General features: G+C 37.7%; 12 protein-coding genes across 12 annotated transcripts; 5 read left to right on the top strand and 7 right to left on the bottom strand.

Moving 5' to 3' along the window:
• Nucleotides 1–6: 6 nt before the first annotated feature.
• LOC100633219 (solute carrier family 22 member 18-like) lies at nt 7–1,637 on the bottom strand. Its single transcript, XM_019999646.1, has 8 exons — nt 1,457–1,637; nt 1,162–1,405; nt 1,044–1,082; nt 879–989; nt 708–824; nt 409–608; nt 185–286; nt 7–139 (listed from the first exon to the last, which is right to left on the bottom strand). The coding sequence occupies exons 1-8, from the start codon at nt 1,589–1,591 to the stop codon at nt 29–31; spliced, it is 1,059 nt and encodes a 352-aa protein (XP_019855205.1). The 5' UTR covers nt 1,592–1,637; the 3' UTR covers nt 7–28.
• Nucleotides 1,638–1,650: 13 nt separating this feature from the next.
• LOC100632965 (prostamide/prostaglandin F synthase-like) lies at nt 1,651–5,467 on the top strand. Its single transcript, XM_019999647.1, is given in 15 exon segments — nt 1,651–1,704; nt 1,750–1,878; nt 1,924–1,978; nt 2,047–2,145; nt 2,219–2,593; nt 2,657–2,767; nt 3,106–3,251; nt 3,304–3,367; nt 3,491–3,654; nt 3,748–4,269; nt 4,339–4,449; nt 4,630–4,775; nt 4,822–4,888; nt 4,947–5,110; nt 5,163–5,467. Coding segments are annotated over 6 exon segments (687 nt in total). The 5' UTR covers nt 1,651–1,704; nt 1,750–1,878; nt 1,924–1,978; nt 2,047–2,145; nt 2,219–2,593; nt 2,657–2,767; nt 3,106–3,251; nt 3,304–3,367; nt 3,491–3,654; nt 3,748–4,164; the 3' UTR covers nt 5,257–5,467.
• Nucleotides 2,870–3,790, top strand: LOC100633093 (prostamide/prostaglandin F synthase-like). The gene is made up of 5 exons (XM_019999640.1): nt 2,870–2,941; nt 3,106–3,251; nt 3,304–3,367; nt 3,491–3,654; nt 3,748–3,790. The coding sequence occupies exons 1-5, from the start codon at nt 2,870–2,872 to the stop codon at nt 3,788–3,790; spliced, it is 489 nt and encodes a 162-aa protein (XP_019855199.1).
• LOC100632838 (protein archease-like) lies at nt 5,271–6,512 on the bottom strand. The gene is made up of 8 exons (XM_003388420.3): nt 6,401–6,512; nt 6,329–6,353; nt 6,239–6,249; nt 6,133–6,164; nt 5,822–5,983; nt 5,704–5,756; nt 5,626–5,662; nt 5,271–5,578 (listed from the first exon to the last, which is right to left on the bottom strand). Exons 1-8 carry the CDS (start codon nt 6,474–6,476, stop codon nt 5,489–5,491), a joined length of 486 nt encoding a protein of 161 aa, XP_003388468.1. The 5' UTR covers nt 6,477–6,512; the 3' UTR covers nt 5,271–5,488.
• Nucleotides 6,513–6,518: 6 nt separating this feature from the next.
• Nucleotides 6,519–8,026, top strand: LOC100632712 (transmembrane protein 18-like). The gene is made up of 5 exons (XM_003388419.2): nt 6,519–6,654; nt 6,703–6,820; nt 7,601–7,655; nt 7,703–7,796; nt 7,851–8,026. The coding sequence occupies exons 1-5, from the start codon at nt 6,556–6,558 to the stop codon at nt 7,944–7,946; spliced, it is 462 nt and encodes a 153-aa protein (XP_003388467.1). The 5' UTR covers nt 6,519–6,555; the 3' UTR covers nt 7,947–8,026.
• Nucleotides 7,916–9,285, bottom strand: LOC100632585 (beta-1,3-glucan-binding protein-like). The gene has a single exon (XM_003388418.3). The coding sequence runs from the start codon at nt 9,218–9,220 to the stop codon at nt 8,042–8,044; it is 1,179 nt and encodes a 392-aa protein (XP_003388466.2). The 5' UTR covers nt 9,221–9,285; the 3' UTR covers nt 7,916–8,041.
• Nucleotides 9,286–9,349: 64 nt separating this feature from the next.
• Nucleotides 9,350–11,576, bottom strand: LOC100632457 (beta-1,3-glucan-binding protein-like). The gene is made up of 2 exons (XM_003388417.2): nt 11,470–11,576; nt 9,350–10,724 (listed from the first exon to the last, which is right to left on the bottom strand). Exon 2 carries the CDS (start codon nt 10,715–10,717, stop codon nt 9,530–9,532), a length of 1,188 nt encoding a protein of 395 aa, XP_003388465.1. The 5' UTR covers nt 10,718–10,724; nt 11,470–11,576; the 3' UTR covers nt 9,350–9,529.
• Nucleotides 11,577–11,649: 73 nt separating this feature from the next.
• On the bottom strand, nt 11,650–13,499 carry LOC100632332 (beta-1,3-glucan-binding protein-like). Its single transcript, XM_019999645.1, has 3 exons — nt 13,393–13,499; nt 13,245–13,338; nt 11,650–13,201 (listed from the first exon to the last, which is right to left on the bottom strand). The coding sequence occupies exon 3, from the start codon at nt 12,876–12,878 to the stop codon at nt 11,736–11,738; it is 1,143 nt and encodes a 380-aa protein (XP_019855204.1). The 5' UTR covers nt 12,879–13,201; nt 13,245–13,338; nt 13,393–13,499; the 3' UTR covers nt 11,650–11,735.
• LOC100632206 (tRNA-splicing endonuclease subunit Sen34-like) lies at nt 13,011–13,883 on the bottom strand. Its single transcript, XM_011407287.1, has 5 exons — nt 13,829–13,883; nt 13,647–13,784; nt 13,393–13,484; nt 13,245–13,338; nt 13,011–13,201 (listed from the first exon to the last, which is right to left on the bottom strand). The coding sequence occupies exons 1-5, from the start codon at nt 13,881–13,883 to the stop codon at nt 13,011–13,013; spliced, it is 570 nt and encodes a 189-aa protein (XP_011405589.1).
• A 62-nt stretch (nt 13,884–13,945) lies between these two features.
• Nucleotides 13,946–17,932, top strand: LOC100632081 (zygotic DNA replication licensing factor mcm3-like). The gene is made up of 20 exons (XM_011407286.2): nt 13,946–14,075; nt 14,148–14,260; nt 14,307–14,346; nt 14,414–14,582; nt 14,640–14,770; nt 14,816–14,992; nt 15,050–15,220; nt 15,265–15,395; nt 15,457–15,611; nt 16,019–16,092; nt 16,137–16,271; nt 16,319–16,408; nt 16,463–16,547; nt 16,591–16,711; nt 16,754–16,814; nt 16,860–16,949; nt 17,061–17,150; nt 17,210–17,328; nt 17,375–17,584; nt 17,630–17,932. The coding sequence occupies exons 1-20, from the start codon at nt 14,013–14,015 to the stop codon at nt 17,826–17,828; spliced, it is 2,424 nt and encodes an 807-aa protein (XP_011405588.1). The 5' UTR covers nt 13,946–14,012; the 3' UTR covers nt 17,829–17,932.
• Nucleotides 17,896–20,710, bottom strand: LOC100631955 (uncharacterized sodium-dependent transporter HI_0736-like). The gene is made up of 13 exons (XM_003388413.2): nt 20,493–20,710; nt 20,334–20,445; nt 20,106–20,289; nt 19,941–20,052; nt 19,688–19,889; nt 19,577–19,636; nt 19,419–19,521; nt 19,168–19,296; nt 18,983–19,119; nt 18,739–18,932; nt 18,635–18,684; nt 18,447–18,585; nt 17,896–18,390 (listed from the first exon to the last, which is right to left on the bottom strand). Exons 1-13 carry the CDS (start codon nt 20,667–20,669, stop codon nt 18,085–18,087), a joined length of 1,905 nt encoding a protein of 634 aa, XP_003388461.1. The 5' UTR covers nt 20,670–20,710; the 3' UTR covers nt 17,896–18,084.
• A 239-nt stretch (nt 20,711–20,949) lies between these two features.
• LOC100634110 (ras-related protein Rab-32-like) lies at nt 20,950–23,039 on the top strand. Its single transcript, XM_003388427.3, has 6 exons — nt 20,950–21,054; nt 21,174–21,299; nt 22,019–22,126; nt 22,174–22,326; nt 22,506–22,649; nt 22,704–23,039. Exons 1-6 carry the CDS (start codon nt 21,052–21,054, stop codon nt 22,800–22,802), a joined length of 633 nt encoding a protein of 210 aa, XP_003388475.1. The 5' UTR covers nt 20,950–21,051; the 3' UTR covers nt 22,803–23,039.
• The last annotated feature ends 28 nt before the right edge of the window (nt 23,040–23,067 follow it).

Raw genomic sequence — 23,067 nt, 5'->3', positions numbered from 1 at the left:
TTATTGGTAATCATTACCAGTGTGCTGATCAGAGACGCTCTTGGTTAATGTGCTTGAAGCAACCCGTGTTCAACAAGCTACGTGACATGACCATTGGGATCAACACGATACCAAGGAGCCATATTGTATTGACAGGAACCTAAATAAAGATTACTAGACAGGAAGAGGTAATGGCTGCACTTACCAACATAAGATAAGCCAATGACATGACAATAATGGAGACACGAATGAGTTTAGAGTCACTGAATCTACTAGTGAACCACTTTATACCAATACCTTGCATTAACTGAAGGTAATATACCAGAATTAATAAATACTTGTGTACATAGACATGTACATGTATAGCTAATTCATAATTTACATTCATGGAATACCAAAGCTCATGTACACAGTACACTAGGGACTCACTGCAGTCAGTATCCCAATGTAAGTTAGTATGTATCCGTTCATTTCAGGAGTTAGATCAAACCTCTCCATATTAACCACTGAGAACATTGAGTGGAATATTCCAGCTGGAATACCAACCAGTGTCTTGACTCCGATGAGATAGAACACCTGGGGTATGAGCAGGAGGGAGAAGATGGCCTTGAAATTGAACAAACTCTTATCTGATGTAGAGAGAGAGAGAGAGAGAGAGAGAGAGAGAGAGAGAGAGAGAGAGAGAGAAAGGTTTATCCAGCATACAATATTACTACAGTTACCGTTACCATTATTATTAGTTGCTGGTATTTCAAGTATTTCCACTTTTCTAGGGTCTTTAGTTTTGATTGGCATCACAACCAAAATGATAAGAAATGCCAGAACCATCAAAGAAGCAGCTGCAGCTAATTAATAATTAATAATAATCAATAATAATAATACTAATAATATGAACCAACCAGCTGCATATTGCTCGTTGAAGAAGAGAGTGACCCACCCTCCAAGAGTGGGTCCTACAATCATTCCTAAACCATATGCCACAGTCAGCCGTCCCATTGCTACTGCACGATCTATAAATAGAACAATTACCATTACATCATAGCTAAAAATAGCACAGTGCATACCTCTTGTACCTGTGACATCAGTCATCACCATTTGAGCACCTAAAAACAATTTAAAATCTCAAGGGGTCTGGCGAAGTATCAAATTCTTAAGTACTGGGTCTTAAACACACTCACTCACATTGCATTGCGTTCATAGCAAATGAGAACAGCTGGGATATAAAGAGCTGGAATGCATTATTAGCGAGTGCCATGATGAAATAAAAACAGAATGATCCTCCAAAAGATATCAAGAAGACAATTTTAGCTCCAAAGATATCGCCCATTCGACCAAACAATGGCCCACCGAGGAGAAGAGCAATGGCTGAGACTGTCTGGAGGTAACCAAATATGACCGTGTCTATCCCTAACTTCTTTGTTAAAAACTAAAATGAGAAAGAATATATACTCAATAATATTGATATAAAGGAAGTTACGGGGAAGACTCCAATGTTAATCCAGAAGGCAGTGGCATAGAGGAATATCACTGTATGACACACTACAGACATACGACCGTACAGTGGGGAGTTTTCAAGAAGGAGCTTCTTCTCTTCTTCTTTGCTGGTAGCCATTGTGTTTATTGAAGGCGTGGTTTAATTCGAGCCCCACCTATTACTGGCCCACGTGCCACCACGTGGGTACCTGAGTGAGGTGGAGCTAAAGTAAAATGGTGAACGATAAAAAGGTATTGACTGAAAATGAATCAATTCATGTATTATAACTGCATTAGAAAGAGTATTCCTGGTCTATATATCCAAAGGAGATTCCTAAATTGGAATATGAAATGAAAGTTCTTCCTTTACAAAATGAAATCAGTAAAATACGACGAGCAGTTTGTGAAGAGTATTCGAAATATGAGGTAAGTACATGAATGTGCTGTGCATCACGTGATGATACTGTTCAGGGCAACTGGAAAACAATTAAAGGAAACTCATTGAGAAAATACCACAATATTAAAGGTATGGGCAATTTGTAATGTTAATTAATTAATTATTATTAATTGATTAATAATTATTAATTAAAACAGAGTGGTTACACTATTATGGGATAAGCAAAGACAGTACGTTAGTTCTGGGTGGGTCTGTGGGTGGAGCTACGTTGCTAGGATACCTAATTGCAAGAAAAAGTATGTTAAAAAGTTTTTAAATATTTGTAATCATCTCATCTTATCTCTCTCTCCCTCCCTCTCTCCCACACAGAGGGCCTATTTAAAAGAGTGTTCTATCCATTAGTGGGTGGAGCTTTGGTTGGAAGTGCTTTCTATGTATCATATGATCACAATAGACAATGGTTGAATGGTCAATTGGTCGAATGGAAGGGAAAACTGTTTTCCTTATTAAAGAAATAATAATTCAGACAATTATTTTCAGTTCATAGTCAAATATATTAACTTGGGTGTGGCTCAATTAAATTTTAATTAATTAGTTTACTTTATTATAAAAGACTAGAACTTGTTATGTCATTTAGAAACTTGTTAATTCGATTGTTGAAGGACAATGGCCACCAGCTCTGCTTCCTCTCCAGTATTGGACAGTATCAGATCTAACTCCATATTCCCAGTTGTAGCTGGAAAGGTAGACTAGATCTATGTGGCAGAACTCATTTATAATTCATTTTATTTGTCTTTAAAACTTCAGAAAGTTGCTATTGAGAGTTTATGGAAAGACAATGATGTGGTGATCATGTTTTTCCGTCGTTTCGGATGACAGATCTGTCGGTTTGGAGCTGTTAAAATCAGCCACATTGAGGTAAGCACTATAAAGATACTAACTCTGGCTCTTGAATACCTTAAATTTGCAGTGAAAAACAATTCTTGCAATTTATGAAATTTGTAGCACTGAAGTTTCAGCATGCCACATTCACCACTGAGCATGTCACAGATTGTGTATATAATTGAATTAGCAGCCACTGCCAGCCAGCCAGTGTGTGTGTGTGTGTGCGTGTGTGTGTGTGTGTGTGTGTAGTTGAACTTGGCATCCACTAACATCTTTCATCCAATGATGTTTATATCAGGTTGAACAGTGCTAATTCGTTATTTGTACACTGAGGATTGTATTGACTTGTTATGAATCCTCTCTTTCTCCAGCCAACATTATCATCTAATGGGATTAAACTGGTTGGGATTGGTCTGGAAAGTCTTGGGGTAGAAGATTTTGTGAAGAATAAGTATTTTGCAGGCGACATCTACATTGATGATAAAAGAAAATGCTACAAAGACCTCAACTTTAAGAGGTAGACGCCAATAATGTGAATCAGTTGATACATTGCTGCCTTATGTTGCCAGGTATGGCGTCCTTGGAGCTCTTAAAGCCGTTATATCCAGCTACTCATCCAAGATATTGGCAGAGGTAGGCATCAGTATAATGCATTATTTATACAAGCAAATTTGAGTGGTTACTGTCTTTTGTGGTCAGTCTATCTTGCACACATTTAAATCATAATAATTGAATCATGTGTCCTTTCTCTTAAAGGCACGAGAGAGGAACATTGAAGGTAATCTTAAAGGAGACGGTCTTCAAAATGGCGGACTCCTCATCGTTAGAAAAGGAGGCGAACTGATATTCCTCCATAGAGAAGAATTCCCCGGAGACTTTTGTACTGATGAAACAATAATAAAAGCTCTTGGAATCACAAAGTAAGCAAATGAATAAATATTAAATAGACTATGCTTTAATTATATACTTGAGTAATCAGAAATAGCAACTTATTCTTTAACTTTATACTCTAGGACAACAGAGCCACCTTCAGTTACTGAGAAATGGAAGAAGTAAAATATATCCATCCATCCATTTATGGAAAGGATTAGTAAATATTGTTATAGTCTCACTTACTTTTAAAATAGCATCATGTAATCTTGTATCATATTATTATCATATCATATAATGAAAGTGTGTTTATTCTATGGATGATGTGATGTTTGTGTGACAAAGGTTACAATCACACAAAACTGATGATATATCATCTCTTAGTTTAAATACACACAATGTTTCCTAGAGTCTATAGTTTTTATAATCATTTTTATCACAGACCAGTCTTACATAATAGTAAATAAATGTGATATGATTTCCTCTTGTGTTTGATTATGCAATTAGTGGCTGAGTGATGGGTGTGGCTCATTATTTTGGACTAGCTAACAGATAAAGCAATGGCTACAGCAGCAGCAGCAGCAGCAGCGGCCCCTGCTGTTCCTGATCCTTCTATTTTAGAAAAGATACAAGATAATCTCATCACTAGCGTCCAGACTAAAGAGGTAGAGCTCCTAAAGAAGACTCCCTGCTTCATTTTCAATCAATACATTCTCTTTCCTGTTTTTCATTAGACGGTTCCTGTGTCTGGTCTATGGAAAGACAATGATGTGGTGATCATGTTTTTGAGAAGATTTGGATGACAAATATGTCGGCTCGGAGCTTTTAATGTCAGCGAGATAGAGGTAGGCGAGAGCTACTTACTAGTGTTAATATGTAAGGAAGGAGCTAATTCTTATTGTAAATTGAGCAAAACTCATGAGGGCATTCTGTAATATTACATAATACTTGTAGTATCTGCCATATTAGTACTTGTTGCTTACTATAAACAATTAATGTTGTACCATACAAACTCCATTTCCTAGCCAACACTGTCACAGAATGGAGTGAAACTGGTCGGGGTGGGTCTGGAGAATTTGGGGGCTGAAGAGTTTGTGGCAAAACGTTTTCTTGCCGGTGAAGTTTATGTAGACGAGAAACAAAAATGCTACAAAGACCTTCAATTCAAGAGGTAAGTGAAATAACATACTTCATTTTACTCTCATCTTGTACGGTAGGTTTGGACTCTTTAGTGTTCTAAAAACAGTCTTTTTTAATGCAATTTCTAAAAAAGCAATTTCTGACGTAAAATAAAAATGATACACTCCATTCTCTTCATTTTACCTCCTTCTCTTCTCCTTAGGCAAAACAAAAGAAAATTGAAGGAAATTTTAGTGGAGACGGTCTGCAAAATGGTGGACTACTCGTAGTTCGTAAGGGAGGAGAACTCCTTCTGTTTCATAAAGAGGAGGTCCCTGGGGAACACTGTCCTAATGAGACCATTTTAAGAACCCTTGGAATCTCAGAGTAAGAGTATAACCCTATTATTAATTATAATAATTATATTTTAATGATTAAGAATTGAACCTGTTGCAACTAGCAAAGAGAAGACTCAGCAAGTGAAGGAGCTTCAAGAGGAAGCAGCTGCCTGTACTGACGTGTGTGCCATTTAACTCCATTATTATTATTATCAGATCTATCCAATGCTATGTAACTGTGTGTGTGTGTGTGTGTGTCTGATGTAAAGTGATGTGTTTGTGATAAATACATATTCACTGTATTCACAGACACTGATGAACTAACATCAGATATACATACACACACACTTCAATAAAGTTCATATTGTTTGTATTAAAATTAATAATAATTATTATAAAAATATAACTGGATGATCAGTACTATTTTTTAAATGTCAATAATCACGTACACGTCGTGAGTTTCTGATTCGCTGAAGACCTGCATGTTTGAATAAGTAATGGCCTTCACTTCAGTTCCCTATGGTCATGTGACTGTCAGCTGACTCAATGAATTTAATTACTCACTTGAGGGTGCTTGCTGAGATCAAATACCTCACCAAAACTAAAATAAATAAATAAATAATAATTACATTGGTTACTCACCCTTCTGACGTAATCTTAAAATTTTCAGTATCAAAATCAGTTATTTTAATATACTAAATAGTAATAATAATAATAATAATAATAATGATGATGATGATGATGACAATAATAAACCAACCCGGGGTATGAAGAAAGGTTCAGCTGAGAATAGGAACAGCCACTCGTCCAGAAAGTGATAGAGCAACGAAAGGATATCATCACCTTCAGCTGTCACTGTCTCTTTAAAGGAAGGACTCACTTTATCAATCTCTGTCATATACCCAAACATGGCAACCGCAGCCTAAAATATAGTTTATGAAGTCGGTCCAAAATCAGGCCAAAGTCCCTGTACTATATAGTACAAAGTCTTTGGCCAAATTTTGCCAAAATTGAAAAGTAGAGGTTTCTCCATTTTTCCTGATACATATATATGTGTTGCTATGTCCTCACTTGTTCAAAAGCTTCTGAAAGGGTGTCTCCCCCTTTGTACTGTTAAAGAAGTAACATAATTAATTAATTAATTATAATTATTGTATTATTATTAGTAAGAGGATACAAGAATGTATTCTAAAATAATAAATAAATAAATTAATTAATTAATAAATTAATAAATTAATTAATAAATAAAATTAGAATAGACTCTTACTGCACATCAGCAGTGTGATCCAGGTCTACAAAATAAATTAATATTAGTTCAAAGTGTTTTAAAGGTCCTTACATTCATATTTTCCTTCTTTAGCTGTTTCTGTATCAGCTGAAGGCAAATCACAAGGAGGCACTGAAATACCAGCCATGACAGATTTACAGCCACACCCTCAAAAGCAACCAACACCCACGCATTTAATAACTATTCTCTTTCCCCGCCCACTAAACATGGTGGCTCCAACAGTGGAAGTAGTTGGAGCTGATATGCTACAAGAAGATCGTGATATTTCTACTGATGTTGGTCTTTTATTGGCTGTCATTTCAAAAGTAATTTTTTGAATATTTTTATGTAATTTTATTGTATTATTATAACAGGTCAATTGGAGTGAACCATTTCTAATTGCTGTCATTATTTTTCACTTACTCTGTCTTGTGTGTATATTAGTATGTAGGAGGAGGCCATATTTATTATCAGCTATACTTCTAATATTAGGTAATTTTTTACTTCATATGCATCAGAAAAATTTAGAGTTTTCTACTTTTCATTTTTTGCAAAACTTAGCCAAAATTTTTGTCTGATTTTAGAGCAACTTTAAAAAATTGTAAAAAATCCAAGCTTGATCAGAATCACCTCAAACTTTTTACACAACAAAAGAACATGTATATGTATCAGGAAATGTAATAAAAACTTAGAATTCTAAACTTTTCATTTTTGGTGAAATTTGGCCAAAGTCCCTGTACTATAGTACAGGGACTTTTAACCGATTTTGGAGCAACTTTAAAAATTTGTAAAAAATCCAAACTTGATCAGAATCACCTCAAACTTTTTACACAACAAAAGAACATGTATATGTATCAGGAAATGTAATAAAAACTTAGAATTCTAAACTTTTCATTTTTGGTGAAATTTGGCCAAAGTCCCTGTACTATAGTACAGGGACTTTTAACCGATTTTGGAGCAACTTTGAAAATTTGTAAAAAATCCAAACTTGATCAGAATCACCTCAAACTTTCTACGCAACATAAGAACATGTATATGTATCAGGAAATGTAATAAAAACTGAGAATTCTCTACTTTTTATTTTTGGCGAACTTTGGCCAAAGTCACTGTACTATAGTACAGGGACTTTAGCCCAATTTCTGAGTATAACTTTTAAAAGTTTGTAAAGAATTTAAATTTTATTAAAATGAGCTCAAAGTTTTACACAACATAAGTACATGTTTAAAGACTGTCAATAAATGATTAATTAAATAAAATAATGATTCTTTGCAGGTTTGGTTTGTTTTGCTGGTGAATATATCAATGAATGGGCAGCTGCTAATTCTCAGTGAGTCATGATTTTATGAAATTGCAAGTTTTATTTATTTATTTTAGCCAGTTTTTATCTGAGCAGTATTTTGATTCAACTGGTGTATTTATATCATTAATTCTATCAATACCTCTACTACTGGAGTGCTTTGTAATACTGGTAATCAATAATAAAAATAATAATAATGACTGATATTTATGAATATATAATTAGATTTGTCTTTTTGTGGAAAGTTGCTCAATAATGCAGCAGATAGCTGTTGCTAAGATGAAAGGCAGTAAAGCAAAAAATGACAAGAAACAAAAATAGATTTGACTCATTTTTGCATTAATTTTAAGTGAAAGCAACATCATTTTAAAAAACTTCAGCAGAATACTACCAGTTAAAAGTAACAGTATATACTATTACATAACAGTAGCAGTTGCATATAGTGCAAGTATTAGAAATAAACTAACAAGAAATGGTGAGACGGTTTCTTTGGCACCTCCTGAACCAGGAGAGTTGGTAGCTCCATCTGAATAAGTCCAAACTCTTACTGAATCAATCTTCAATGCACTCTTGTCACCATCCCAAGTTGGATACCATGAGGACTTTGCATCATAAAACTGGTTGACAGAAGTAGGACTTGTATTGTTCCACGGCTTATGAGGTCCGTCAGGGAAGAACCCAGTGGTTCCACCCACTGCTACATTCATAATGAGGTAATACTCTTGATCAAAAGGAGCGTTGTTACCAGCACCCACCCAAGGATTGTCCCAATACGTTGTTGATAGTCCTGTCCTAGACCAGAAAGACTGGTTTATTGGTACACTTAAAACAACATTGGACTCATCATCAAAATAAGTGCCAATGTATGTCTCATTCCATATTAGGCCGTACACGTGGAAGTCATTAGCTAAAGTGGTCCCTATGGTAACTGATTTATGAGTTTGAGGAAAGAAGTTGTACATATAGTCAATTCCCCAGTGCAGTGTTGATCCAAAACTGTCATAGCCTCCTTCAGAATAACCAATAGCATTACCTCTTGATTCCATGATATCTATCTCTCCACTTGATGGCCATACTCCATATTGGTTGTGTCTTGGTAGCATCCATATTGCTGGCCACAACCAGTCACCTATTGGTAGCTTGGCCTTTACTTCAATCTTCCCGTATTTGAAATTAAAACTCTCCGCTGTCCTGAGTCTAGCAGATTTGATAGGATTCAGTATAGATCCTCCTGTGTACTTCTCTGATTTACGTAAGCAGCCAAAGAAAGCATTTTGAGTGCAAAGATCAGCCGGAGCCCCTCCCCATATATCCATAGTGAAACCATTTTCAACATTAGCTAACCCAATCTGATCCTCCAACAGTGTTGGTTTGATATACAATACACCATCTCTTACAAAGCTGTTTGAACGATTGTTGAGGTATGCTTCAAACTCCCAGTTACCTCCTCCAGTGAGTGTAATCTCATGCTTCCACAGGCTCAGGTTGAATGTATCAAATTCATCTTCTAGAGCTAGAGTGAGCTCTCTCCCATTGCTAGTTGTGACCAAGAGTAAGAACAGGAAATAGTAACAAGACATACATTTGATGTCCATCCTTTAGGAAGCTGGAGTGAGTAAAGTTGGTGGGTGTGCTATTGTAATTGGATTCATTGGTTGTAGCATACACTCAGCACTCATCTACACCTCAGCAGTTAAGCTGCTCAACTATGAATATTGTTCCTGAGTCTATAGACTATATTTGTAATGAATTCATCTAATGAAAAAAGCTTATGATGGCAAAAAATAAAAAGGAAAATATAATTGTTAAGCAGCTTAAATATCAAAAGAAAGGGGGTAACAATGACAATAGCAGCAGCAGCTAGTTCAAGTAAAAGTTAAAATGGCAGAGTGTAATGATGATTGTTAATTAGCAGCAATAAGGAAGGCAAATGTAGCAAGAATGAAGATAGCAGCAGATGAAACAGCGGAGACCATTATTCCACCAGAGGATCCAGTGCTATTATCATCATCAGTATATGTCCATACTCTCACTGAGTCAATCTGGAGTGCACTATTCTCTCCATCCCAAGTTGGGTACCAATCATCCTTAGCATCATAGAACTGGTTCGCTACATGAGAGTGACCATTTTGCCACGGCTTATTGGGTGCATCAGGAAAGAAGCCAGTCACTCCACCAACAGCTAAATTCATAATGAGGTAGTACTCCTGATTGAAGGGGGCATTCATCTCTGTGTCCTTCCAAGGATTGTCCCATGGTGGAGACTGCAGGCCAGTCCTAGACCAGAAGGATTGGTTTATTGGCACATGTAGAACAATATTGGACTCATCATCAAAATAAGTACCAATGTATGTCTCATTCCATATTAGGCCATACACGTGAAACTCTTCAGTCAAGTTTACATTTGGTGTCCTAGTAACATGGGTCTGATCAAAGTAATTGTGGAGGTAGTCAATTCCCCAGTGAAGAGTTGATCCGAAACTTTCATAGCCTCCAAATGGGTAATCCTCCACACTATTGCCCCTTGATTCCATGATGTCTATCTCTCCACTTGATGGCCATATCCCATACTGCTGGTGTGTTGGCAGCATCCATATTGCTGGCCACAACCAGTCACCTATTGGTAGCTTGGCCTTTACTTCAACCCTCCCGTATTTGAAATTAAAACTCTCTGCTGTCCTTACTCTGGCAGATTTGATTGGATTCAAATACCTCCATTCATTAGCTGGGCCTGCCACACGTTCACATCCATAGAATTGGTTCTGTGTGCAGAGATCAGCAGGTGCTCCTCCCCAAATGTTGAAAGTAAACCCATTCGGTTGTCCTTTGACATTAGCTAGCCCAATCTGATCCTCCATCAGTGTTGGTTTGAGATAGAGTATCCCATCTCTGACATAGCTGTTTGAACGATTGTTGAGATAAGCTTGAAACTCCCAGTTACCACCTCCTGATAGTGTAATCTCGTGCTTCCATAGGCTCAGGTTGAATGTGTTGAATTCATCCTCCAGAGCAAGACGTAGTTGTCTCCCATTGGCAGCTTGCACAAAGAGAAACATCAAAATGGAAACAGTACAGACACTCTGCATCTTCATCCTTAATCTAATGTGAAAGAATATATTAACTCTTGTTTGTTATTTAAACATCAAAAACAATTCATGGTATGTTATATCACTGAATAGATTCATCGTGTTTGTTATTTTAAACATCAAAACAGTTCATGGTATGTTATTTCACTCCTCTCATAAACTGTTGGTGTTATTTTTGCTCCATTTGCTATACAAATGTTATTAGTCTTAAGTTACTATGGAGCGTCACAAATGTTGTTAATCTTAAGTTACTATGGAACGTCAGTATATTTAATTTGTAGTATTTTCATGCTCTGTTGTATATACTTGCATGCTTACTCGGAGTTACTCCTCCTTAATTGCGCCTGATTCACTAAGCTATTTCAATCTACACTGTTATGTGTGCAGCAAGTTTGTCAAACTTTGCATGAAGTACATGCAAATTTTTGTTGCCAAGAATAGCTAGTACTCACTAGAGGACTATTCTTGGCATGTTTCATTCTATGTAGACTTGTTGGGCTCAACAAACAATGCACCTCAAATTGTCCTCAATACAAGTACACTGCTATTGATCCATCAGTACTTATAGCTGACTAAATGATTTACATATGCTGTATGAGCTCTTATTGGCTAAGAATGAAGAATAGATTCTGAAATGTTTTGGGTAGATTCATTAGTGCAACCGTACACTTGTAATTTATACACTATGTAATAGGGACAGAATGCAGAACTGATACATGCATGAATAGTGTAGTTACTGGAGAGTCTACTTCACTTACTTTCTTTGAAATCAAGTCTTGAGATTATTCTTGACTGGAGCTGTGACTGTTCTGCTGCAGGCCAGGAAGAGTAATGGTAGCTATGTGTAATCAGTAGCCCATTTTATTACAATCAAGAGCATACCACCACACCCAAATAATTAAATTTTTTGTCTTTAGTACAAAAACACAAAAAATTCAAGCAACTAAAAACAAAATCAACTCTGTTTTTTAAATTAATAACACACACACACCCACACACTACCACTAGCCTGTCTCTACAGGTTTCAATTAGAGTAATGAGGACCAGTAGTAGCAGGGTCCCTCACAAACTCTGTCTTTATTGGGTGACCATTAACAGTAGATATTGAAGGATAGACCCACACTTTTACTGACTCAATTTGCAATGCACTGCTCTCTCCTTCCCATGTTGAATACCACTGTGCCTTAGCATCATAAAACTCATTAACCGCATGAGGACTGGTATCACTCCATGGCTTACCGTTACCATCTGGGAAATACCCTACTGTCCCTCCACAAGCTAAGTTAATGACAAGATAAAACTCCTGATCAAAGGGAGCATTGTTACCAGCACCGACCCAAGGATTGTCCCATGGTGGAGATTTTAGGCCAGTCATTGACCAAAAGGATTGATTTATTGGTACACTTAAAACAACATTGGACTCATCATCAAAATAAGTACCAATGTATGTCTCATTCCATATTAGGCCGTACACGTGGAAGTCAGCAGTAAGGTCAGTGCCAGTTTTGGTTGCGTGTGTTTTGGAAAAAAACTCATGAAAATAGTCTATTCCCCAGTGAAGTGTAGAGCCAAAACTATTGTATCCTCCAGGAGGATAGCTGGGGGGATTACCTCTTGATTCCATGATATCTATCTCTCCACTTGTTGGCCACATCCCATACTGCTGGTGTCTTGGTAGCATCCATATTGCTGGCCACAACCAATCACCTTTAGGAGCTTTGGCCTTTACTTCAACCTTCCCGTATTTGAAATTAAAACTCTCTGCTGTCCGGAGCCTAGCAGATTTGATTGGATTCAAATAATTCCCACCTGCCCCTGAAGTCCGCTCGCATCCATAGAATTCATTTTGAGTGCAAAGGTCAGCCGGAGATCCTCCCCAAATGTTCATGTCGAACCCATCCTTGACATTAGCTAACCCAATCTGATCCTCCAACAGTGTCGGTTTGATATATAATACACCATCTCTTACATAGCTGTTTGAACGGTTGTTGAGGTATGCTTCAAACTCCCAGTTACCACCTCCTGATAGCGTCAGTTCATGCTTCCATAGGCTCAGGTTGAATGTCTTGAATTCATCTTCTAGAGCAAGAACAAGATCATCTCCATTACTAGTTTTAGTTAGACAGCAGACACCAATAGCAAGTAAAACAAGTCTACAAAAAGCCATTTCTTTCAACTGGAGACTCACAGCAAGAATTACACAATGTCTTATGACTAGCTGGCATTCACAGGTTGCTGTAGCACATTATTTCGATCATATGACTCCAACAGTAGTGATATACAAGAAACTGTCAAAACATTAAGAAATTCCTGACCATGAAAGAGTTAAATATTCAACATTGTCAGTAGTTGGATTAACTGTACAATATATTGTGTTCTTCTTCACTTTCCCTCCTAATCGACCATCTTGAACCAAAGAAAGAGGAGAAATGGGTTCATCCCACTGAAGCAGTTTAGCAATAAAATGTGAGTGAACAATAGCTGGATCACCTAACAACAACAACAATAACAAAATAGGTTAGTCTAATCATACCTTCATAGACTAGATACTCTCCTCCATATTTCAAACCAGATGTTATGTAATATCCTTTCTGCCATAGGTCAGAGTAAACTCTAAATCTCAAGACCTATATATATATACTACATTCAAGTTACACATAATGTAGATTACATTCTGTAACCTCTTCATCTGTTGAAGGCCAATTCCAATTTACATAATCAGTATCAGTGTTAACAGTATCAGTGTTAACATGATCAATGGCATCAGTACAATCTGATGAATGTACAATCTATGATTAAAATAATATCATGTCAATTGTAATAATAAAAATGACTGCCTTAGTTTCATTATCTGGGTGTGGCTCATTATAAGTACTAATGTATATCAATCCTAAACGAGACACTATAAGATGATCGGTACATGAACAGCTGCTACCTTTCTTTAAGAGGAGGCTGGTTTCTTCAGGCAGGAGTTCTAAAGGTAGTCCCATGTAGTCCCTTTGTCTAGGGCTGGTGGGTAGCCCCCCTATAAGGGACCCGGTGATCCTATGATCCCTCCTTAAACTAATGGCACCTGCAGTGTAACAGTTTGAATTAAGTTAAACCAGTTCCCCTAACCTTGTGGACTCCATACCAGGACAGTATCTCCTGATAAGAAACAACCTCTTATCATGTTGGGCAAGCACGTGAGTCCTCTAATCTGATTGGTCAGAGGCTTTGGCGGGTAAATTAGCTCCACCTCATGGAATAACACTACACACACCTCTCTCTCTCCTCTAGACCAAGCACACTGACACTAGCTATGGACGCCGAACAAGAGCTGAGAGAATTCCAGAGACAGTATTTGGAGTTTCTGGATGATGAAGTATCACTAGAACGAGGACCTTCTGTAGCTTTATAATTTTATTTATTTTTCCTCCTCCTCCTCCTCCTCTAGAGTGAAGAAGGAGTGTATGTTGACAAAGTGAGGACTTTAATTAAAGAAAAGAAACAGAGACTAATAGTTAACATGAACGACCTCCGGAGACGAAATAATAAAAGAGAATCAATGTAATTATTAATAATAATAATATTAATTAATTAATTAATTATACAGGTTATTAAATGAGGCCCAACCGGAATTACTTGCATTTCAGGTTTGTTTTAAAAATTAACTGGGCTATCCTTAACTAATTTTATTGGATTGCCCATCATATTTTACAGCGGGCCCTGAAAGAGTACATTCTATCAGTGGACGCTGCTCACGGGAAACTCTTTGATGAGTTCTTTGTCGGTTTTGAGGGAAGTTTTGGATCCAAGCACGTCACACCTCGGTCTCTCACCTCCCGTTACCTTGGCAACCTTGTCTGTCTTGAGGGCATAGTAACAAAGTGTAAGTGGGTGTGTCTATCACCTGACTGTCATGTGACTGTCACCTGACTCACCTTAGGCTCACTAATACGGCCCAAGGTCGTTAAGAGTGTCCATTATTGTCCAGCAACCAAGAAGACTCTTGAGCGCCATTATACTGACCTGACCTCCCTCGACCCTTTCCCATCCAGCAGTGCCTATCCAACTAAAGTAAGCCACACCTACTTTTATTAATGACTGGCCACGCCCCTTTAGGACGAAGACGGTAACCCATTGGAGACTGAGTATGGATTGTCATTATTTCGTGACCATCAGTCAATTACTGTTCAAGAAATGCCAGAGAAGGCACCAGCTGGTCAGTTGCCACGATCAGTTGATATTATACTCGATGGGGATCTCACTGACTCGTGTAAACCAGGAGATAGGATTCAGGTACTTGAGGCTAATGGTACTGGATACAACATTAGCGTCAGACCTTATTCCCTCCAGGTTGTAGGGGCCTACCGGTGCCTCCCTAGTAAGCAGCAGAACTATACAGCTGGAACCTTCAAGACTCTAATAATAGCCAATAATGTTATTGTCCTGAGTAAGGAAGTGGCTCCTACCTTCTCAGCAAGGGATGTTGCTAAAATTAAGAGATTCTGTCGAAATCCTAAATATGTAAGTATAATAATGTAATTGGTAATTCATTTATCTGTTTTTAGGATGTATTTGAGCTATTGTCGCATTCTATAGCTCCATCAATACACGGACACTCTCACATCAAGAAAGCAATTCTTTGTGTCCTGTTAGGAGGAGTGGAGAAGATACTGGAGAATGGTACCAGACTGAGAGGGTAAGGGACACCATTTTAACAATTAATATGTTGTTTATACTTTATTTATTTGTTTGTTTAGTGATATTAATGTCCTTATGTTGGGTGACCCCTCCACAGCTAAGTCCCAGTTATTGCGCTATGTTCTTCACACTGCACCAAGAGCTGTTACCACAACTGGGCGTGGCTCTTCAGGGGTGGGGCTTACAGCAGCCGTAACTACTGACCAGGAAACAAGTAATACTTCTGATACATGTACATGTTCTTATGTTGTGTAGAAAGTTTGAGGTGATTCTGATCAAATTTGAATTTTTTTACAAATTTTTTAAGTTGCTCCAAAATTGGGTAAAAGTCCCTGTACTATAGTACAGGATTTTGGCCAAATTTCACCAAAAATGGAAAGTTTAGAATTCTAAGTTTTTATCACATTTCCTGATACATATACATGTTCTTATGTTGTGTAGAAAGTTTGAGCTGATTCTGATCAAGTTTGGATTTTTTACAAATTTTTTTAAGTTGCTCCAAAATCAGGTAAAAGTCCCTGTACTATAGTACAGGGACTTTGGCCAAATTTCACCAAAAATGAAAAGTTGAGAAGTCTTTATGTAACTTCAATTAATTGATGTACTTTATTAATTTATTAGATGAGAGACGGTTAGAAGCAGGTGCTATGGTCCTGGCTGATAGAGGTGTGGTCTGTATTGATGAGTTTGATAAGGTATGATGAGCCAACATTGACCCCGCCCATTAACCAACCCACAGATGAGTGATATGGATCGTACTGCTATACATGAAGTGATGGAGCAAGGTCGTGTTACCATAGCGAAGGCCGGTATTCATGCTAAACTGAACGCCAGGTGCTCTGTACTGGCTGCTGCTAACCCCATATATGGAAGGGTGGGTGTATATTCTAATTAATGCCCATCATTACCCCTCCCCCTCAGTACGACGAGTACAAACCACCAATGGACAACATAGCAATGCAGGACTCTCTCCTCTCTAGGTTTGACCTTCTCTTTATTGTACTGGATGAAGTAATTAATTAATTAATTGATTGATTGATTAATTAATTGATTGATTATTAATAGATGGATCCGGATCATGATCGGAAGATATCAGATCATGTTCTTAGAATGCACCGCTATCGGAGCGAGGAGGAGCAAGATGGAGAGGGTTAATTATTATTATTATTATTATTAAAATCTTGGTTTTGTAGCTCTGACTTTTGGGGGCGTGGCTGATTTCCTGGGCACTGGAAACTTTGGAGACGAGAAGGAGTCTGAAGACACGCCCATTTTTGATAAACACAACAACCTCCTCCATGGAGAGTCTAAATCGTAAGTTGACGTTTGATGATGTCATCTTTTAATTGGTTTTAGTAAGAAGTTTGTGTCAAAAGAATTTATGAGGAAATACATTCACGTAGCCAGAGGATTAAAAGTATTAATAAATGAGTTAATTAATTAATTAATTAATTAATGATAGCCTGTGCTTACAAGAGATGCGTGTGATATGATAGCAATGGAATACACTAAACTGAGGGCACAGGAAAGTGTTGGGAATGACAAGGCTAAGGTCAGTTCCCCTCCCCTACTATATATTATTAATTAACTGATTGATTGATTGATTGATTGATTGACTGATTGATTGATTGATTGATTGATTGATTGATTGACTGATTATTAGACCCAACCTGTCACTGCCCGTACTTTGGAGACGCTCATTCGTCTGTCAACTGCTCACGCCAAAGCAAGAATGAGCAAGAGAGTTGAGAAAGTAAGCATTACCATACACTGTTACTATTTATAGATACATCATGTTGTTACTATTTATAGACTGATGCAGAGGCAGCCATTGATCTTGTTAATTTTGCTTACTTTAAAAAAGTTGCTCAAAAACCAAAAAAGAAGAAACAAGATGGAGGAACTGAAGATGGAAGAACAGCTAAAAAGAGGTCATCAATGATTAATAATAATAATTTATTTATTGATTTAATTTAGGAAAGCGACTGGTGGTGTTGAAGGTGGTCCACCTGCTAAAAGACATCATAAGAAGAGACCAGGGGAGCCTGGATATGATCCTTATGATTTTGACAGTGAGAGCGAAGGAGAAGAGGAGGAGGAGGAGAGAGGGCCAGCCCCTACTAGCCCAGCAGAGGGGGGCATGGAGACTGAACCAGCTCCTCCTACTAGTGATATATCAGTTGAGAGGTTTGCTTCTTTTATTAATGCATTTAGCCACACCCTCTCCTGTAGGATGGCCCAGTTCAGGTCCCTGGTACATAAAGCCTTTTCTGATGAGCACTCTCAGTCGGTTACTATTGAACGCATTGAGTCTTATGTTAACACTGCGTTAAGTCAGAGCTTCACTAATGCTGAAATCATGTTAGCTCTTGATCAGATGCAAGACGCTAATCAAGTGATGGTTTCTGAAGGAATGGTTTTCCTTATATAGGTGCTGCTGACCACACCCACAAAACTTGTACTTTTTACTGCTATACTTAAGACTAGGCTCCACCAAGTTGTTAAACATTATACGTATTTTTATACTTTAAAGTGAAAAAAACAGAAGAGGATAATAATAATAATATTAAACAGCAAAAAATATTGTAATCAGCAAAACAAGGTCATAGCACAATGCCTTGATCTACATGTACACAATCTACCTGTATTATAAGCATTGGTACATGTATATGTATAGTATTAGGTGTTTAAAGGGTTTCATCTTTAATATCATCTATCTCCAGTTTCCTAAAAGAAGGACTTTGATTCTTCTTCTTCATGGGGTAGTTGTTCTCAGATCCTTCACCAATGGTGGCCTCAGAGCTAGTGGTGGGTGGGTCACCATCAATAGGAGGAAGGATTGGCTCCGGCTCATGGATTATTATCCAGGGAAGGATCCTGTCACGAAAGTAGCTTCTGAAAGATTTGGTAAACTCAATGTTGAACCTCTTAATGCGTTTGATTGGCTTAATATACCAGTTGAGTAGTAAACTGATGCATATGGCGATAGTCCACTGTGTGAAGAGATAATAAGTACAATAGAACAATAGTGGTGGTGATCATATCATACCTGAGTAAAGACCATGAATAAAGATGTAGTATGGAACATCCACCAGGCCCCTGGCTCCTCGTATGGGTCGGATGCATTTATGATGCTATCAATCAACCACCAAATCAACATGCCAATACCTTCAATGGGACACACAATCCTACAATGATCAAGATAATACTTATACTGTACTTGATGCTGGAACTTACAGTACAATGAAGACCCATAGATAAGGCAGGGGCCAATCATTGATACCATACTACGTGACAAGAAACAAATTGATACTAATGATCTAAGTCCTGATTGTACTCACCTCATTCACACATTCTTTTCTGAATTTGAATATTCCGTAGCGTATCACCAAAAAGATGAGGAGTGAGCCGCAGACTATAAGCCCCTGGCTCCAAACAGCATCCTGATTAGCAAATATCGTGTTACTCAGAGCTGATGCTAGTCCAATGCTTGATGAAAGGATAAAGACAATAATGGTGCCAAGCCACCTCCTAACTGTGTAACAGATTATCATTTATATTAATAATAATGAGGTGGTGGGTTACTTCCAAAGTCTTCAAGGACATGGACACAGAGCTCCAATATTGATATAAGTGAGCTCAGGCCAGCCAATGTCACACAGAAGAAGAACAGTATAGCCAGGCACCTTCCACCACTGATACTACCATACAGCAGTGGCATTCTATGAGCAGGAATGGGCCATTGTAATGTGTGGATATGCCATACTTACTGTATGAAGGTTATTCCAGTGTTGAATGGACCATTTGTCTTCAATACATCCACAATTTCAGTGATAGAACTTCCTTTGTAATATTCAAACGAAAACACGTTGCAGAATACGGTCATTCCACAGAGCAAACTGCACCAATGAAATATAAAATAAACTATACAGCATGTGACTCTCTTATCACAAGTTGCTATACAAACCATCCAAAGTCTTTGTAGTACTTTATGCTACTCACTGACTCACTGTTGCTTTACCTGACTAGATTGTTCAGTGCTGGAGTTGTTGATCCTAGTTTGACCACACCTTGTTCCCTCTTCATGTACGTGGCATAAGTTAAGAATAAAGCTCCTCCAGCACCTTAACAGCAACACCATCAACAATGAATACTCAATATCATACCACTCTGCCATACCTGTATCCCACGCATTTTGTGTCAACGCATCTCTCCACAGGTCAGCATCACCAAAAGACTCTGCAAAATAATAATAAATACATAAATTGTAAATTTAAATATCAAGCTCACTCCAACTTGGTGAGAACATGTGTATGATCCCCATGCCACCATAAGGCATGAAGAGTGCCCAGTAGAAGGTGAACACGACTATGAGTAGTAGTGTGGGTACAATGATCCGATTGACTGGCTCAATGGAAGAGACTCCTCTTGATATTGCAAGGCAAGCCAGTCCAATACAAATCAAATGACAGATGATGGGCCAGGGACTGTTCTGTAGAGTAGGGTAACATTAGACTATGCACTGTACTCTACTGATACTTACAATGAGGTCATCAAAGTGTCCTTCAGCTATTTCTAGCTGATCGGGTAGTTTATTTACTATAAAGAACACAGAATAGTAGGCACAGTATCCTAACAGCACTGAATAAAAACTCCTACAGTAGTACATCATCATCATCATCATCATCATCAATATTTAGTGATTTACCCAACAGCTAGGGTCTCCAGTGATATGAATACTCCCATCCAGCGGTAAGATGGACCAATCATTTTAGCAAAAGACTCTATGACTGACTTCTTAGTGTATCTACCAATCCCATACTCAATGAGGCATATTGGAATGGACCAGATGAGTAAGAACAGGAACCAAACCAACAGGAAGACCAGTGCACCTAATGATAAAGATAAATACTGGATATGAATGGTCTCACTAAACCTCCTTCATCTGCATGCGTAGCCATTATACGAGGGAACCTCCAAATGTTGCCAGTTCCAACTACACAACCCAACATGGAGAGAAGGACTCCTAGTGAAGAGCTGAATTGACCCTATGGTGCAGCTAATATCATTAACAAGAACTCAGGAGGTTCATTACCTTCCCTCCATCCTCCCCATTGGAGCTCTGCACTCCTAAGACTGCCTTTGTTCCCAGCCATACAGTCTTTGCAGATTTTACAACCACACCTTGTCTTTTAGGTAGCTTATAGCCGGGCAGCTCAGTAGCAGAGTATATTGGAGGCTCTGGGGACAAGAGGGACTCCTTTTCAGACATTTCTCTAGCTCCTACTCCTCCTCTATGGTCATGTGATGATTGGGTGCTTTAAGTCACGGTGATGAATCTCATTAGATCGTGCATAGATATATACAGACTATTCTTTTAGTTACTAGTAAACTTTTGCATGCAAACGGTGCTTCATAGCTAAATCCGGTTTAACATGGACCTGCTTTGAGCTGAAACATGTGAAAATTACCAAATTTTATGTGAATAGCAATAATTATGTAACACTGATAATGAGCCACGCCCTGGAGTTTTAACTGGGGGTGGGGCTGATGAGGGACACGTGACCTATTATTAAACATATAAAGCTCCTCCTTTCTCCTCTGTCAGTCACTAATCTAGTGAGATCTCGAGTGAGATACTGCTCTAACTAAAGATGGTAAGTTTATCACTACCTGTTCTAATGCAATGGGACTTTGATTGACTGTATTTTAGCTTGTAGGGAGAATTGAAACAAAGACTGTATTAATAATATTAATTAATTTATTTCCTTTGTAGGCAACAGGAGGAGGAAAGCAGGAGCACCTTTACAAGGTGTTGGTGATTGGTGATCTCGGTACTGGGAAGACCTCAATCATCAAGAGATACGTACATCAGTTCTTTTCACCTCACTACAGAGCAACAGTATGTCATATCATTTATTTATTTATTCATTTAGTAGTAGCATGGTTAGGATTCAACGATTATTTCTTGTTGTTTATTGTTTGTTTCTCATTATCAATGTTATTCTTTACCACCTGGTACCACCCTCCTTCCCCCCTCTCTCTCTTTCCCTCTCTCCATTTTGAGGGTGTGATTCACATGATAGTATGTATAGAAGGTTATTGTATCTATGAATATCATTTCTCCACTCAGTTACTCATCTTGACATATATGTACATGTACCTGTACTTGTACTGCTTATGCTGCAGGAGCTAAACAAAACTGATGCAATGATTTACAAATAGTTCATCCTTTTACTGACACACACTCTTAGTATTTCTAATAATATTCATATATTTGCATGTCCTGTGTTTATTGAATATGTACATGTAGTCCAGCCTGTCTGTAGGTAATGCCTGAGGACTGAGATATCTGCTTGAGGTGAAGCTGAGGGCAGATATCAAGGGACTCAGGTATTACATTACTGATACTCACCTCCAGACACACACACACACACACACATTCTGGTCACTGCATAGTACATGTACATGTATGGCCATTGTTTCATAACATGTGTCCTGGACTTGAATTAATGTTTTATTTGTTAATTTAATAATGAATTAATGATCATGTGTTTAGTCATATTTTGGCAGCATCTCTATTAGTTATTAACAAGTTAGTAATAAGTTATTATTTTGTAGATTGGAGTTGATTTTGCTCTCAAAGTATTAAATTGGGACAACAACACTACAATCAGGCTACAGCTATGGGATATCGCAGGTCAGGAGCGCTTTGGTAACATGACGAGGGTAAGTACTCGTATTGACTCCACCCACTGACACACCCTCTACTCCAGGTGTATTATAAAGAAGCAGTAGGAGCTTTTGTGGTGTTTGACATGACTCGTTTGTCGACTTTTGAGGCTGTAACAATGTGGAAGTCTGACCTTGATAACAAGGTCCTCCTCCCCAATGGGAAGCCAATACCAGCTGTACTACTAGCGAACAAGGTACCCATTTCAGTTGCCATTAAAGGCGTGGTACTAACATTTTCAAAAAGTTTCATATGATTATAATAATAATATTTATATTTTGCTAAAGTTTTGCTCCATGAAATTAATGTACTGTACGTTGCACAACCTGTTGTCATGGTGACCTGTTGTCATGGTGATCATTGTGTCTCTCTTAGTGTGATTTAGCTAGTGAAGGTTTCCTTGGCAACGTTGGACAATTAGATGATTATTGTAAAGAGAAAGGGTTTGCTGGTTGGTTCGAAACATCCGCTAAAGAAAATATCGGAATCGATGAGGCAGCACGATGTCTTGTAGCTAAAGTAATGGAGTGTTTATTTTATTATTATTATTATTATTATTATTATTATTAATAGATACTTGAGAATGATGAATCAATAGAACAGCAGGCTCCTGATAAAGACGTCCTCCATGTTGAACAAGAAACGAAAAAGAAATCAGGAGGATGCTGCTAGCTACAGTACATTATTATATGCACCATTAATATAATTATTAATATTCATTTAAAATTATTGGATTTCTAGCATATATTATTAATGATATTATTATTATTATTATTATTATTATTGTTGTTGTTGTTGTTGTTATTATTCATATGTTGTCTGTTAGTTGTTGCTGAATAGATTGTGTGTGTGTGTGTTTATTTATTAATTAATGATAATTAATGACTCCTGTTCACTATTTTGATATAATTTTTGATAATTAAATAATTAATGTACA

Source organism: Amphimedon queenslandica, unplaced genomic scaffold (genome assembly GCF_000090795.2).
Source record: "Amphimedon queenslandica unplaced genomic scaffold, v1.1 AMPQUscaffold_13251, whole genome shotgun sequence".
In the NCBI taxonomy this organism is placed as follows: Eukaryota; Metazoa; Porifera; class Demospongiae; order Haplosclerida; family Niphatidae; genus Amphimedon; species Amphimedon queenslandica.
This window is presented reverse-complemented; position numbering and strand designations above follow the sequence as displayed.

Excerpts from the sequence above, each read along its gene's own strand:
- LOC100632206 (XM_011407287.1), bottom strand. The coding sequence starts at position 13,883 with ATGATAAGAGGTTGTTTCTTATCAGGAGATACTGTCCTGGTATGGAGT. Across the intron at positions 13,485-13,646 it reads CAGCCTCCTCTTAAAGAAAG|ATTGTACTGATGCCATTGAT; the intron begins GTAGCAGCTGTT and ends TACATTCATCAG. Across the intron at positions 13,202-13,244 it reads AGAGTATCTAGTCTATGAAG|GTGATCCAGCTATTGTTCAC; the intron begins GTATGATTAGAC and ends TGTTGTTGTTAG.
- LOC100632585 (XM_003388418.3), bottom strand. The coding sequence starts at position 9,220 with ATGGACATCAAATGTATGTCTTGTTACTATTTCCTGTTCTTACTCTTG.
- LOC100632838 (XM_003388420.3), bottom strand. The coding sequence starts at position 6,476 with ATGGCTGGTATTTCAGTGCCTCCTTGTGATTTGCCTTCAGCTGATACA. Across the intron at positions 6,354-6,400 it reads TAAAGAAGGAAAATATGAAT|ACCTGGATCACACTGCTGAT; the intron begins GTAAGGACCTTT and ends TTTATTTTGTAG. Across the intron at positions 5,984-6,132 it reads TTTCAGAAGCTTTTGAACAA|GCTGCGGTTGCCATGTTTGG; the intron begins GTGAGGACATAG and ends ACTATATTTTAG.
- LOC100633219 (XM_019999646.1), bottom strand. The coding sequence starts at position 1,591 with ATGGCTACCAGCAAAGAAGAAGAGAAGAAGCTCCTTCTTGAAAACTCC. Across the intron at positions 990-1,043 it reads TGATGTCACAGGTACAAGAG|ATCGTGCAGTAGCAATGGGA; the intron begins GTATGCACTGTG and ends TTCTATTTATAG. Across the intron at positions 140-184 it reads CATTGGCTTATCTTATGTTG|GTTCCTGTCAATACAATATG; the intron begins GTAAGTGCAGCC and ends ATCTTTATTTAG.
- LOC100632712 (XM_003388419.2), top strand. The coding sequence starts at position 6,556 with ATGGTGGCTCCAACAGTGGAAGTAGTTGGAGCTGATATGCTACAAGAA. Across the intron at positions 6,655-6,702 it reads TATTGGCTGTCATTTCAAAA|GTCAATTGGAGTGAACCATT; the intron begins GTAATTTTTTGA and ends TTATTATAACAG. Across the intron at positions 6,821-7,600 it reads AGCTATACTTCTAATATTAG|GTTTGGTTTGTTTTGCTGGT; the intron begins GTAATTTTTTAC and ends GATTCTTTGCAG.
- LOC100632457 (XM_003388417.2), bottom strand. The coding sequence starts at position 10,717 with ATGAAGATGCAGAGTGTCTGTACTGTTTCCATTTTGATGTTTCTCTTT.
- LOC100631955 (XM_003388413.2), bottom strand. The coding sequence starts at position 20,669 with ATGTCTGAAAAGGAGTCCCTCTTGTCCCCAGAGCCTCCAATATACTCT. Across the intron at positions 19,890-19,940 it reads GACACTTTGATGACCTCATT|AACAGTCCCTGGCCCATCAT; the intron begins GTAAGTATCAGT and ends CCTACTCTACAG. Across the intron at positions 18,586-18,634 it reads CTATGGGTCTTCATTGTACT|GATTGTGTGTCCCATTGAAG; the intron begins GTAAGTTCCAGC and ends TGATCATTGTAG.
- LOC100634110 (XM_003388427.3), top strand. Across the intron at positions 21,300-22,018 it reads CACCTCACTACAGAGCAACA|ATTGGAGTTGATTTTGCTCT; the intron begins GTATGTCATATC and ends ATTATTTTGTAG. Across the intron at positions 22,127-22,173 it reads GCTTTGGTAACATGACGAGG|GTGTATTATAAAGAAGCAGT; the intron begins GTAAGTACTCGT and ends CCTCTACTCCAG.
- LOC100633093 (XM_019999640.1), top strand. The coding sequence starts at position 2,870 with ATGCCACATTCACCACTGAGCATGTCACAGATTGTGTATATAATTGAA. Across the intron at positions 3,252-3,303 it reads AAAGACCTCAACTTTAAGAG|GTATGGCGTCCTTGGAGCTC; the intron begins GTAGACGCCAAT and ends TTATGTTGCCAG. Across the intron at positions 3,368-3,490 it reads CATCCAAGATATTGGCAGAG|GCACGAGAGAGGAACATTGA; the intron begins GTAGGCATCAGT and ends TTTCTCTTAAAG.
- LOC100632081 (XM_011407286.2), top strand. The coding sequence starts at position 14,013 with ATGGACGCCGAACAAGAGCTGAGAGAATTCCAGAGACAGTATTTGGAG. Across the intron at positions 14,583-14,639 it reads TGAGGGCATAGTAACAAAGT|GCTCACTAATACGGCCCAAG; the intron begins GTAAGTGGGTGT and ends GACTCACCTTAG. Across the intron at positions 17,585-17,629 it reads AGTGATATATCAGTTGAGAG|GATGGCCCAGTTCAGGTCCC; the intron begins GTTTGCTTCTTT and ends CCTCTCCTGTAG.
- LOC100632332 (XM_019999645.1), bottom strand. The coding sequence starts at position 12,878 with ATGGCTTTTTGTAGACTTGTTTTACTTGCTATTGGTGTCTGCTGTCTA.